The sequence below is a fragment of the Petromyzon marinus genome, chromosome 10 (assembly GCF_048934315.1).
Source record: "Petromyzon marinus isolate PM22_M1 ecotype Great Lakes invasive population chromosome 10, UKy_Petmar_22M1.pri1.0, whole genome shotgun sequence".
Classification (NCBI taxonomy): domain Eukaryota; kingdom Metazoa; phylum Chordata; class Hyperoartia; order Petromyzontiformes; family Petromyzontidae; genus Petromyzon; species Petromyzon marinus.
This window is the reverse complement of record NC_133676.1, coordinates 9,355,006-9,369,296: the sequence shown is the minus strand read 5'-3', so window position 1 is coordinate 9,369,296 and position 14,291 is coordinate 9,355,006. Positions and strand designations below refer to the sequence as shown.

The window sequence follows — 14,291 nt, the reverse complement described above, 5'->3', positions numbered from 1 at the left end:
TGTTCGAGGCGTCTATTATTGCCCCAGACAATGCATTGCAAGATGTGGGCGTATATATATATGGGGTTATTTGAATTTTTTTAAATTAAAACTGTCACGAGTTTACAGGGCTGAATGATAGCATGCATTCAGGTAGAGACAACCTTGCATAATTTCCCGAGCCGTCACGTGCGTTGGCAGCTCTGTCTTGTAATTGACACTGCAATAATTTGAATCGGGGAAATTACCAAGTTTAATTAGTGTGGCCCCTGTTACACATCCACAGTAATTACGGTGATGAAGCTTTCCTAGCACGCACTCTGAAAGTAATGATTTACTGCATTTATACTGCCATCGCTTCACTTCTACATCCTGACATCCGTGACGTTGGAAGGAATACATAATGTTTAAAATAATATAAATTCAAAGCCCTTTGTCAATCGACTGCTTGTTGAAGACTCTCACCACGTTTGACCGCGCTTCCCCACTCTGGCCAGTGGAGGTTGGCAAAGGGGGTGACAAGGCGGTGATGATATTGCATTTAAATAAATACGGTTTAAATTCGGTGGTTTAGAATACCACTGTGTTAGCCACGGCCGGAATAAAATTCTGGTCGCCGGGAAGCCTTCATCCAGCAGTAGAAGGATCTCGGCTGCCGATGATCAGTCAAGGTTAAAATGGGAGAGGTCGGCACTGTCGATGCCATTGATGCCAAACTCAATTGTATCATGACAGTTAAATCAGTTTTTTTCCTACTCTCAGAGCTGCAATTCGGCCAAATCGGTGCAATACCAAAACAATCTGAGATGCTTTATTATTATTAATGACTGGGTGAGTCTTTGAACTCACTGCACTTGAAAACCCATTTTAATCATGGGTGGCTACTGGGATATCAACCCAGCTTCTCAGAGGTGCTGGTGAGCCACTCGTGATGCAACGGGTTCACAAGTTGATCATCTCATACCTCAAAAGAGAGTTGTTAAAGGGCTCTCACCTGATCTCTAAGTGATCGATTGACAGTTGTCATGAATGATTACACAAATCCCATCCTTTTCACTTTTTCTCTCACGTTAAATCGGATTATTTTTCCAACTCTGTGGACTAAGCAATATTAGTTGAAGTGACGTGTTGAAAATCTACTGTAGCCGATTGTGAAAGACAGTACAGCATCTCTAGTGTGGATACGAGGGGAGCCAATAGCTCAAGAAAGTAATTGGATGATATCTTCCAGTTATAATTTGTGTGAAAGCTCCGAACGAACATTGCTTCGTGTCTCGAAAATGTCACGCCAGTGGCACAAGGGAGTATAAGGACAAAACAAAGCCCTACACCTAAAACCTGGACTTGAACCCAGTGTCAGCATGCAGTCACAACCATCGCACAATACATCTTGTGCATCTACATACAACCGGATCTCAAGAGCCTTTACAAAATCGGGGGGGGGGGGGGGGGACTCGCACATCAAGGGGACCAGGGGGAGGGAGCGGAGGCTACAGGATAGCGAAGGCAGACGGATAATGGTATAGCAACTGGTTTCGATTTTCTCAGTCTCATCAGCAGGGTGTGGCATCTATTGGCAACCAGCCCTCTTCAAAATACGTAGGTTATTTTTTTTCCCTTTACGTACATTGTAGAATCCCGCTGCTGTGTGGATTTTTATTTGATTCTTGAAATTCCCCGCGGATGTGACAACGAGAGTGCGGCTCCTCCCGGCCTGCGCTCATTGCGTTTAGGCAGTACAGCTCGGGCATGGATGCAGCGGAGGCGATGGAAGCAGCTGCAACGCCTCTCGTAAGTGAACGGAGAGGCTCTATTTAATTACGATAATAGCAATTATAGTCATGGTAATAACAACAACCACAACAAAATCACGATGCCTATGTAATGCATAATAATAACAACAAAGCCGGGGAGAGCCCGTAGGTCGGGCAGAGATTGACGTATGCCTGGCAAAGCGCTGTGACCTGTGTGTATGTGTGTATCGTTGTGTGTGTGTGTGTGTTGGTGTATGTGTGTGCCTTGGTATCATTGTATGTGTGGCAGTGTGTGTGTGTCAGTGTGTATGTATATATGGTACTGTATGTTGTATTGTGATTGCCAATTCCATTAGGCACGGCGAATCACATTACTGTCGCATAAGGGATGAGGAGGCTGCTGGTGCTCTGTTTAGCGCTGCATCGCTCTGTATGTGAGTGTCTGTCAGTCTGTGTGCATTTGTGTGTCTTAAGTGTCTCTGTATTTCTCCATGTAGTATATCTGTGTATATGTGTCTGTTTATCTCTTTGTGTCTGTGTCTTTGTGCCTCTTTCTTTCTGTATGCCTCTGTGTTTGTATCTCTGTGTCTGTGTGTCTTTGTGCACCTCCCTCTGTCTGCATCTCTCTGTCTGTGTTTGTCTGCTTGTTGGTCTCAGCCGAGGGGATTTCAGGACATCCCTGACACATGGCAGCTGCATGGCAGGACTAGAATGACACTGCGTGGCTTTTGGTTTAAATGTGAAGAACCACAAACACAAACGGCAGACAAGGCAGCCTTGTGCTGGCTCTGGACAGCCAGGACCAACACACCACTGGTTTGTTACTGCGAATAAAAGCTTGCAACCTTGAATATCACGGTGTGTATTGTAATCGGCTTGTAAACACATTTCCTGTGGACTATCGCCGACGGTACACACGCTTGTTTATATTAATTATATAAAATATGTTCTGTCTTCGTCTTTATGAGCGTCTCTTTGTATGTTGCATGATAATGAGTGTCGATATTGCATTCAAACTCACTGCTATACAGAGGATTCTGCACTTTATTTCCATGCTCACAGGTTGGACCAGGCGATATGTTTTTTTATGACTCGAACAGCAATGTTTAATCTTGAAAATGTACATCTCGTTTAAATATACAACTCAGCAGTTATCTATCGATTTTTTTTTGCATTGAACGGGCCTCCATTGCGTAGATGGAATACTTCTGGCAAAGGCATATTGCAAGCTACTAGATAAGAGCTGTTGTATTTTTGTGGTGTGTGTTGCGTACCTTCACCATTACAATGCACGTCTCGAGCAAAGGGGGGGGGGAGAGACCTTGAAGGAAAAATGCAAAATAAGATAGCGCAATTGCAATAGCGGAAAAAGTTTTCATTAAAATAAAAAAAACACGTAAAACTAAACATGGGTGGCACGGTAGCGAATTGTTAACTACCTCACCTGGTGTACAGGAAGTCGTAGGTTCGATTCTAACCCTGATGCTTGTGTATTTGGAGTTTGCATGTTCTCCCTGTAGTCAGGTGGATTTTTAATCCGGGTCCTCCAGTTTTTCCCTCCACGTTTAGAAACATGCATTTAGAGTATTTGGCTGCTTTAAATTTCCAAGTGATAAGCGACTTCATTGGGCTATCATTTGTGGCCAGGTTGCTTCTGAAAAGGGGCTGCATTGCTCGGAGGGTCCTACCTGGTAAAATAAAACAATGTTTATTAGTTTAGTTATTTGTCTCTTCTCAACAGGTGCCAAAACCATCTTGAGTTTCACCTCCATGACTCTCAAGAATATGAGCAAACCCCTGCTCTTAACGTCCTAAATTCCAACCCCTGCTCTTAACATCTTAAATTCCGCATCCTATAAATCTTAAAAATAAAAATGGAACGCATCCAAAAGTGCGTCCACCGAGGAGTTTAAGCAATTATATCACTTCATGTGCAGGTGCTAATTGGATCATTACATCGCAGAATTGAGAGGTGGCAACGACTTTCGGGGCCTTCATCCAGCAGTGGATCGAATGGCTGCTGATGATGAGTGTTGGAAAGTCAATACACACTTGGGATTGATGCTGTCTTGAGGTTTTCATCCAGGTTCCTAGCACAGCAGAGGTGTTGTTGCACGTGGCATTGTTACCTTCTCTTAAGTAAGAGACACCCCTGGCTTTCATTTATACACCGACGCCACAGTCCCAAGCTTTGATACGCATGCACAAAAGTGGAGGATTTATTCGTAAAGGGGGGGATACTTGGTCATGTAAAGGCTGCAAGTGATACTTGATCACGTTGATTAGCTCCGCTTTGATGACGATACACAATGGTCTATTCTTTTGCATACCTATATAATGGGTGCACATCTCTATTGAATTACCTCCTGTGATCTGGAAATCAGGTTTAATGTTGTATATAGTATTTTCTCTTTCATCATCATGATAAACAATCCACTGCTGGACGAAGGCCACCTCATTCGTCACCATCCCTCGTGGTCCTGCGATGTAACGATCCACTTAGCACCTGCACGCGAATTGATTTCATTACTTCACCTCCACGCGATGGACGTTCTTTTGAGTGCATTCTCCTCCCTATGTCTGCCACTCCGTAGTTAGTCTCGACCACCGGCCAGCTGATGATCATCACTTCCTGTGGAATATTCCCAAAAGGAATGCATCTTTTGTACATATTGTACACCTTTAGAATTTCCAAACGCACCTTTGGCATTTGGAAAGCTTGGCTCTCAGCGGGAGCTTGAATCGGCCGTAGATTGGCCACATGCGCTTTTGTTCCTTGGCCGTGCATTATTTAACGGTCGGGGCGGCACAAGACGCTGCGAGACGCGTGCGGAATTCTTACGGCGGTTTGCGACGGGAACCTCCGCGTGACGACGCGTGGCCGCTATCAATTTTGGGCACCGTTAATGATCGAGTTGCCCTGGGCTTAGCCTTCCATCGTGAGCGCCAATGTGCCAACAGTGGCTGAAACGTTATGCTTTCGCTTCACGGTGGCACCGTCTCTCCATCTGGATTATACTTTAATAACACATTTAACCTTTCCCTTGTAGAAATTAAACAATGTAATTTACATTGAGCTGTTTTATATTTGAGGGGGGGGGGGACCGCTGGTGCAGTGGTTAGCGCACTGTGCTATGAGCGTGGTGATCCCATTGAGATTCCCAGCCACAGCTGACATCAGTGGCGAGTGATATCTGAACCGGTCTTGCACCCTCCGCCTCCTCCATCAACTCACTCTGACCAGCGTGGTGAAGTATAGTCAAACAAGCTCACATGACCGACAACATCTTGAAAAGTCCTTCATACAGCAGTGGATTTACAAAGGAGTGTAAATGATGATTACCATGAGGTATTTTTAAACATATTTGCCTTGTCACTGTTGACATAGCTTTACGAAAAAAAGGTTATTGCATTGGAATGATCAGTCTTAAAGTATTTCTTCAGCAAACAAAAATCCCCACTTCTTCATGCCACCGAATGCGCTTTGAGGTCCGATGCAAGAGCTGTGGAACCGGCCAAGCGGCCAAGTGGTCGAGCAAACGGCTCCCGATCGCAAGGTTTGCGAGTTCAAATCCTGGTTGGTGATTGTAGGATCCCATCCATCCCTCCAGGGGGCATTAAATGAATACCGTTTTGTAGAGACGTCAAGTGGTTGTCCTGTGGAGAGGCTCACCTCCGCCATAGGAGTGTAGAATTTTCACCACTGGTTCAGGGTTGGTAAACAGGAGATGAACGCCTCCTCAATGCTCATTTTGAGGTGCAAATCACTTTGTCTTTTGGCCAGTGCCCATACATGTGTAGTGACATCGTTGCATGTCACTGTGTGAAGCCGGCCTGTGAGAGGTGCGGCGCGCGATGTACCGACATCGCAGACACCACCCAAGGTGGGATGCAGTACCGGCCCTAGCGGGGCTTCTGGAGCACTGACTGACAGCAACCAGTGGCACCCCACGCGCTGCGTGCAGTGCCAGCCCCTACAGGATAGGGTGCGGGGGTGCCGGCCCCGGAACGAGATACCAAGGGGGTCATGGCACTCTGGTTGACCATGGAGGACACGTGCCCGGAGGCGTCCACCCGGGGACCCCCAAAGCGGGGCTGGGGGGACCACGTGTGAAGTTGTAGATCCTCCTCGAGCATTCGAGAAGGTGGTCGTAACTAGGGGCGGAGCGAGCCCCGCCACACAATATAAGCCGGGCCCCCCAGTGGGAGCGGCTGCTGTTGTTATCCTCGAGTCTCTACGTTCTACGCCCTACGTCCGAAGACAAGTCACCAACACGGGGACCGGGACCCAAACCGGGGTCCCGTCCACCGTAGCTACTCCCAGTGCAGTTAGTGTAAATAGCCTGATGGACCACCACCATAGGTTATCTGGTGAAGGGGCAGTTACCTCTTTGTGTTAGTGTGTTGGTATTAATAAATGTGTTGCCTCCAAGAGTACGTCTGAGTGTCCATTTGAGCCCACTTCACATGCGGTGGAACCTTTCTTGCCAACCACGGTCATGGCTCGTTCCTATCGCTTCTTGGAAGTGCTTAAGGTCAGGTTTAGTTTTCCCGTCGGAAACCCAAACCACCTTCAATGCCACCAACCTCCCCTCCCCACCACCCTGCCCCAAAGGCTTCATCCACAAATCCACAAAGGGTGCGCTGTCTGTGCTGTCTTGCGATATCAATCAATGCATTTTATGGACTCGAAGCATTCACATCAGCCCATGTGCAAGCACTAGTTCGATTATTACATCACGGGATTGTGAGAAATGGCAGTGGCTTGGGGAGGCCTTAATCCAGCAGTGGTTTGACTGTGGCTGATGATGATGACTGTTTTTAGAGGCATAACTGATAGTAGCGCGTGAGCACATGCAGGCTTGTGCCTTGAGGAATCTCAGAATCTAGTGGGGGGGATGGGAAAGCACTAGAGCTCGGGCACTTGGTTGATTATGTCAATTAATTGGCTAACAATTATAATTGACTTACTTTTTTGTGGTTGATTACTCGGGCCCTTTTAAAAAATCACAGCCTGTCTCTTGAAGGCTGGAAACCCCCCTTGCAACCAACGTCCAATGTGACGTGCTTGATGATGTCACCAAGCTCCGCCCATCACCAATGATTATGTTGTCTGATTCTTCGAGTAACCGAACCGACCATCAGGTAGAGTAACAGAACCCTCACTTAACTGGTTTGCCTGGGAGTGGAAGTACGTGCGAGCAAGTCAGCAACCTTTGAAGAAGCACAGCATGCCCTGGTAGATTGTTTTCGCGACCAAAGTTTTTATGAAACCTTGGGAGTATACCAATAAAATACCGGGACGCAACACTACATCTTGTATGATAGACACTGTCAAAACATCTGAATACCAAAGCGGTGCACAAATGGTATTGTGCTGACCTGCAACTCCACCACATACAGTGAGGGAAAAAAAGTATTTGATCCCCTGCTGATTTTCTACGTTTGCCCACTGACAAAGAAATTATCGGTCTATAATTTTAATGGTAGGTTTATTTGAACAGTGAGAGACAGAATAACAACAACAAAAATCCAGAAAAACGCATGTCAAAAATGTTATAAATTGATTTGCATTTTGATGAGGGAAATAAGTATTTGACCCCCTCTCAATCAGAAAGATTTCTGGCTCCCAGGTGTCTTTTATATAGGTAACGAGCTGGGATTAGGAGCGCACTCTTAAAGGGAGTGCTCCTAATCTCAGCTTGTTACCTGTATAAAAGACACCTGTCCACAGAAGCAATCAATCAATCAGATTCCAAACTCTCCACCATGGCCAAGACCAAAGAGCTCTCCAAGGATGTCAGGGACAAGATTGTAGACCTACACAAGGCTGGAATGGGCTACAAGACCACTGCCAAGCAGCTTGGTGAGAAGGTGACAACAGTTGGTGCGATTATTCGCAAATGGAAGAAACACAAATAAACTGTCGATCTCCCTCGGCCTGGGGCTCTATGCAAGATTTCACCTCATGGAGTTGCAATGATCATGAGAACGGTGAGGAATCAGCCCAGAACTACACGGGAGGATCTTGTCAATGATCTCAAGGCAGCTGGGACCATAGTCACCAAGAAAACAATTGGTAACACACTACGCCGTGAAGGACTGAAATCCTGCAGCACCCGTAAGGTCCCCTTGCTCAAGAAAGCACATATACATGCCCGTCTGAAGTTTGCCAATGACCATCTGAATGATTCAGAGGACAACTGGGTGAAAGTGTTGTGGTCAGATGATACCAAAATGGAGCTCTTTGGCATCAACTCAACTCGCCGTATTTGGAGGAGGAGGAATGCTGCCTATGACCCCAAGAACACCATCCCCACCTTCAAACATGGAGGTGGAAACATTATGCTTTGGGGGTGTTTTTCTGCTAAGGGGACAGGACAACTTCACCGCATCAAAGGGATGATGGACGGGGCCATGTACCGTCAAATCTTGGGTGAGAACCTCCTTCCCTCAGCCAGGGCATTGAAAATGGGTCGTGGATGGGTATTCCAGCATGACAATGACCCAAAACACACGGCCAAGGCAACAAAGGAGTGTCTCAAGAAGAAGCACATTAAGGTCCTGGAGTGGCCTAGCCAGTCTCCAGACCTTAATCCTATAGAAAATCTGTGTAGGGAGCTGAAGGATCGAGTTGCCAAACGTCAGCCTCGAAACCTTAATGACTTGGAGAAGATCTGAAAAGAGGAGTGGGACAAAATCCCTCCTGAGATGTGTGCAAACCTGGTGGCCAACTACAAGAAAGTCTGACCTCTGTGATTGCCAACAAGGGTTTTGCCACCAAGTACTAAGTCATGTTTTGCAGAGGGGTCAAATACTTATTTCCCTCATTAAAATGCAAATCAATTCATAACATTTTTGACATGCGTTTTTCTGGATTTTTTTCTTGTTATTCTGTCTCTCACTGTTCAAATAAACCTATCTTTAAAATTATAGACTGATAATTTCTTTGTCAGTGGGCAAACATACAAAATCAGCAGGGGATCAAATTTGTTTTCCCTCACTGTAACTGTTTGCATCGCTTGTATGCAGAATGTTGGCTTCCATCGTTAACAGGGATTCATTTCTCACATAATTTTTCCAGGTCGGTAGTAGACTGGTGTAGGTGGCACATGACCACTAGCCACAGCCATAGCGAGAGGTGTACTGGATGTGGTGTGCCAGGCGCAGAACAATTGCTGGTTGCCAACCCAGACAGACCGAGCTGAAATTAAATCTGCTAGCAGTGGCGTGACCAAGCAATTGCAGAGCTGCACCTTAACCTTTACCACCGATCCTCTTTCGCATTTAGAGATGCGATGGGATTCACATACGGGCTCAGATTCTCATGAAAGACAGCTCTCGGTAGCTCTAGTGTGATTTAATAGGTCCATCGAGATGGAAATGAGCAAGTCACTTCAGCGAGCTCAATAGCCCAATTATGGGTTCAGTTTCAGAAAGAAGGGTCGTCTTGCCTCCTGTGCAGCACCACTCATGGGCCACGAATTGTATGCATGTTCAATCACATGCAACAGTTTCTCACATGTTGCCCTTAGGTCAAAGTTTAGATTACACGTGACTGCTTTATCTCACAATCAACATTTTTTTCCGTTAAGTTTTAACAAACCACAAAGTAATTTATATATTTAGTTAAACATATTTTTTCCTGCTTTCATAACGTTTTTCTTTTTTTACTCTGTATGTTGCCTAATCTCAGCATTATCTTGGAGGCCAAGTGAAGTTGAGCCTGGATTGTGCTTGGATGGGCGACCTCCAGGCACAGCAGGTTGTTGTAGGCAGTGGGGCTACGCTTTTGATGGCAGAAGGCGGTGCAGAACAATCCATTGTTGTACTGAGCTTGTACGTTTCCTCACCTTCATCAACCCGCACTGATCAGAGTGGTGAAGTACGTTAAAATAAAACTACACGACTTGTGCGACCAATGGGAGGGTCCTCATCCAGCAGTGGATTTTCAAAAAGGGTTGTACATGAACGTACTTGTTTTACACATTTCGATTTACACATTTCGATATCCACATTACCCATCTGCATTGTTCTACGTGGAGCTGTGGCAGACGATGCGAGGGCATGCAATTTCACGTGTCATGGAGTCCTTAAGCCTTGTGACCGCTGCTAAGCCACAGGTGTACGCAGGGTGGATGTTCTCGTCGTTTTATTTTCAATCCTCATCGGCACCCGACGTCGATAGGAATTGCCGTGGCTTTTAATCGAACTGATTGTTTCTATATTATTCATGAAAACCTACCGCGACTATAATATGGAATGATAAATGAGGCTCGGCAATGTTGTGGTTCTCTCAAGTAAAAGTTTACACACTCGCACAGAAAACTCTCGCCTTGTGTTTAGACTTTCTCTCGTTTGATCAGACAAGCGTTGAACTGGTTTATTTCAGTTGGCAATGACTCAAAAAAAATCCAAACACACTCTTCTTTCAACAGTTTTTATACCTTGTAAACGTTCTACATTATTCTTGATATGGCCAGTCTTAAAACCTGAAATGCCATGAGGACACTGTCGGCTGAATGGAAAAATTGTAAAGGTTGAAGAGGTGCCCGCATTAAAGGCTGTGTGGGCATTTGAGACTCCCCAACCACCTCGGCCCCAGACGTACAAAGACAAAGATCCCTCACATAGCCTTAACAGACAGTTGGGCAAGTGCTTTCAGTGAGCACCTATTAAGGCCGGCATGGTACACAAGGGGGTGGGTGGCCAGCACCGCGCCCGACCGCCTTTGTCTCAACAGTGGTGATGTTTACACAACGCACCAGGTACTCGTTTGAGGCCGAGTCGACCTCCACACATACACACACTTACACACATACACACTTACACACAATCCCCAACCATCGCTGCTGGAAAGCACTCCAATGCAAGTTAAAATCTGCGAATTTTACAATGTAAATTGCACAAGGGTATGAAAATAACCCAATTTAACAGCAAATAATGAAGGTAGTAATGCTCACATTGTTCATATTTGATAGTATGAATAAACAGCCCTAATTTTTTTTCATGGGCCACTTTAGCTTTGGGGCCTGGACAAATATGTATTTTGTTCCCTCTGTACTTGGTGCCACTCCTGCTGCACAGTGTTTCGATTTAACGTGGCGACCTTACCCCCTACCCCCACCACCATTGCCTCCGTTTCAGAGGAACGATGATGAGGCTGTGCTGGACCGGGGCAAGACGAGCGCCATCCTCTTGACAAACTTCGAGAAGGAGGAGCTGGAAGGTGAGCAAAGGGCCACGTGTGCCCACTTTGTGGTCACGGTACAGTTTGGTCATTGAGAGCACTGGGTGACACGGTAGCCCAATCCAGCATGACAGTGGCTGTATGTACACGTATGTTCAACTTCCTTCGCACCGTATATAGCCAACCGTGTTATTCGGAGGTGTGCCGCATGTAGAATTTAGATTTTTTTTTTACAATCACCCCTAAAGGAAAGTAGGTCAAGTTGATACCTGATCAAGATTTTAACGCGCAATTTACAACTGTGAGCCTTGCACTCCAACCGTCCGGGCCAAGCAGCTGGGATAAGTTAACTCTTGTGCCAGGATATATATTTTTAATTTAGATAAAACAAAAACTAAATAAGAGAGCCTCAGTTTGTTTTAAGGAAGCAGCAGCTCACCCGTCGATTTTTTTAACCCGGATTGTAAGCATGAGTCTGCTTTTTTACCTTTGTGTTTCCCCTTAACGGCCCCAGATGTAAAATTTTCATTCTTCCGTCCGGTTCTTTTCTGCACGCAACAATGGCTATGGCTACAGGGATAGCTGTAGAATCGTGGTTTGCACAGCAGTGACTTTAGCTTGGCCCCTTGAGGGCAGGATTTTGGTGTAATCTTCGCTGCAAGATTTCTGGCATCATACAGTTAAGTATTAATACACCACTCAAGCCCATGTATTTACATGTAATTCTTCCCTCTCCCAGTGATGTGAGGTATTCTTCTATTCATGATATGTTCCAGTTGTTGTGCCTCAGAGGTGGCAATCCCAGCTGAAAACTGCCATCTGTCTCAAAAACCCTGTTGCTGTTTTACAGCACGCGGTAGGTGCATCCGCGAGCTCTAATAATCCAAAATGCTGTATATTCCAAATGCTTTAAAAATGTGTTTTCATTAAAAAAAATTCGTCAAATATTGTTTCTTCCTGTTTTGGATTATTATTAGACAGACAAGACTTAGCACAGCTACTCAAATGCATACACTTGACGAATGCTTGCCAAACAGGTCGATGTTAGAAATGCCATGACGTTTGTGAAGAGTAAAAAAAACTCGACCAACCAGTCGCAAGACCTGCTTGCAATATAATAAGGCTTGTTACTTTTGAACACTGACTGGGACAAAAAATAATCTTTTGTATTTCTAGTGATGTTATAGTGCCCTCCCGTTAACAACATTCACTGCTATTGCTAAGCACCCTGGAAACCACAGCCTATTTTACGTTACAAACATTTTTCCCAAGCTCACAGTGCGGCCTGTATAGCTCTAAGGGCAGGGTTAGAGTTGGTGATCGTCACATCCATTTTTTCTCCCATCCCCTCTCACCTCCATCCCCCTTTTACCCCTCCATCAGTCCCTGTGGGAGCCAGACCCTGCCACAGCCCATTGACAACCCTTCACAGTGCTGCGTATAAAACCATGGAAGTGGTTAGGTCTCAGATGCAGGGCAGGGGTCAGCATCTCCGTCAACGGAGGAGCTCTGCCGATACGTTCACTTTCCATGACTTTCCAGAGTTGTCCATTCAAGTTTCAATATTTATATTCCGCACAGAGAATGAACAGGGCCAGCCAAGGGCACTAGCGTGAACTTTCCCAATGCTTACCGCATTAAGGATATATACATTTGTGCTGAATCATTGTTGTCACATTCCTTCTGAGCCTCCCCCTCTGCCACAGCCACCACTGCACCCCCAAAAGAATGGCGGCTCACTATGGCGGGAGCGAACCGCAATATATTTTTTATTTTTTCGCTTATTCATTCCGCGGCCAGGAAACATGTATTAGAAGTCGCTGACATGAAACGTCTTGTTAAAATTAAAGTTGTCACTCTTTGTGAATGACGGAAGGCTGAATTGTGTCTAGTGTTGGTTGCACGAGCTGTTTAATCTCCTTGTTGCGGTATTGGACTTGTTAAAATGTGTGTGTGTTGCGAATTACTTCTCGAGTAATTATTTTACCGACTTGATTTGTTTGTTTACTTGTAACCAGTAATGTAGTTGTTCGCGCACAATTCCAGCAACTCAAGTTGAATTCCTGGCGATACACAATCATGGTTGAGTTGTTGCTCTGGAGATTGGGAGATTGTTGACCAATGTTTCGGTCGCTGTGTTGATGATGGCATTAAAAAAAAAATCTACCGTTTTTTTAACGTGCCAATATTGCTCTCAATAATGTAGGCATCGGTGCACATAACTGCACCTCCGATTAGCACGGTTGTCTATGTATGGTGCGAAAGAAGTTCAACATACATATATTATAGCGGGAACGGTACAGGGGCATAAAGCAACAGGAATGAACAAAAATTAACCTGTCACAACCTCCGTGGCTAACACAGGCATTAGTCGTGATTTCTCACTTAACAGAGTGGGCCATGTAAAGGCTGACACCCGCCACTCCACAAGAACGGTGACCAAACCTAGGGCCAGTTAGAGCAACAATGTTGGCTAAAATTGCAATGACAGTTGTTATTTATTCACCATTACAAAAAAAAAATCCCGTGTATTCGTAGTCGTGTCACCGTGCACATTTTTCCCCCTTGTTAACGAAACTTGCAGACACTATTGAGCACCGTAGAAACCACAGCTTATATTTTATTTTGCAAACACAGATGGGCCTGTACAGCGCCATGGGCAGCATTCAGAGTGGCGATCCCTAGAGTTGGGACACAACTTTTCCGGAACCTGCGAACCAATGTGAACCCTCAAAAGCTTTTGTGGACCATGGTGTACCAACAACATATGTTTCAAAGCTAAATCTGCTTGTACTGTAAAATCTTAATAAAAAAAGGTATGACAATAATTAATTCCTTTTTTATTATCTAATTTTTGTGTTTTGTGAAAAACAATCGGAGTGCCTGCAACATATTCTTTGAGTCTTTCGGTAAAGTCACGTAGATAGGTTTGCAGAAAATAACAAAAAATAACAAAAAACCATGACATTTCGACCGCAACACAAGCGTTCGTCATCAGGAAGAAAAAAAGAGGGGGACAGCTGATGAGGCAGACTGTTTTAAATGTTTAAAATGGGTGTAGCCCAAGGGTCATAAACGAAGATGTTAATGTGAGATATGAGCATGTTAATGTGAGAGATGAGCATGTTAATGTGAGAGATGAGCGTGTTAATGTGAGAGATGAGCATGTTAATGTGAGAGATGAGCATGTTAATGTGAGAGATGAGCATGTTAATGTGAGAGATTATCATGTTAATGTGAGAGATGAGCATGCTAATGTGAGATATGAGCATGTTAATGTGAGAGATGAGCATGTTAATGCGAGAGATGAGCATGTTAATGGGAGAGATTAACATGTTAATGTGAGATATGAGCATGTTAATGTGAGA

General features: G+C 45.0%; 1 protein-coding gene across 12 annotated transcripts in view; it reads left to right on the top strand.

Moving 5' to 3' along the window:
• LOC116940953 (sodium-driven chloride bicarbonate exchanger-like) overlaps positions 1 to 14,291 on the top strand; it is an 80,475-nt gene that overhangs the window by 11,538 nt on the left and 54,646 nt on the right. For 11 of the 12 annotated variants that reach the window (XM_032951391.2, XM_032951390.2, XM_032951392.2 and 8 more), the window contains exon 2: positions 10,881 to 10,962. In XM_032951391.2, the coding sequence (XP_032807282.2) occupies positions 10,881 to 10,962 (82 nt within the window). Of the gene's footprint in view, positions 1 to 1,448; positions 1,771 to 10,880; positions 10,963 to 14,291 lie in introns of those variants that run through there. The other variant, XM_032951388.2, reaches the window with a different exon arrangement.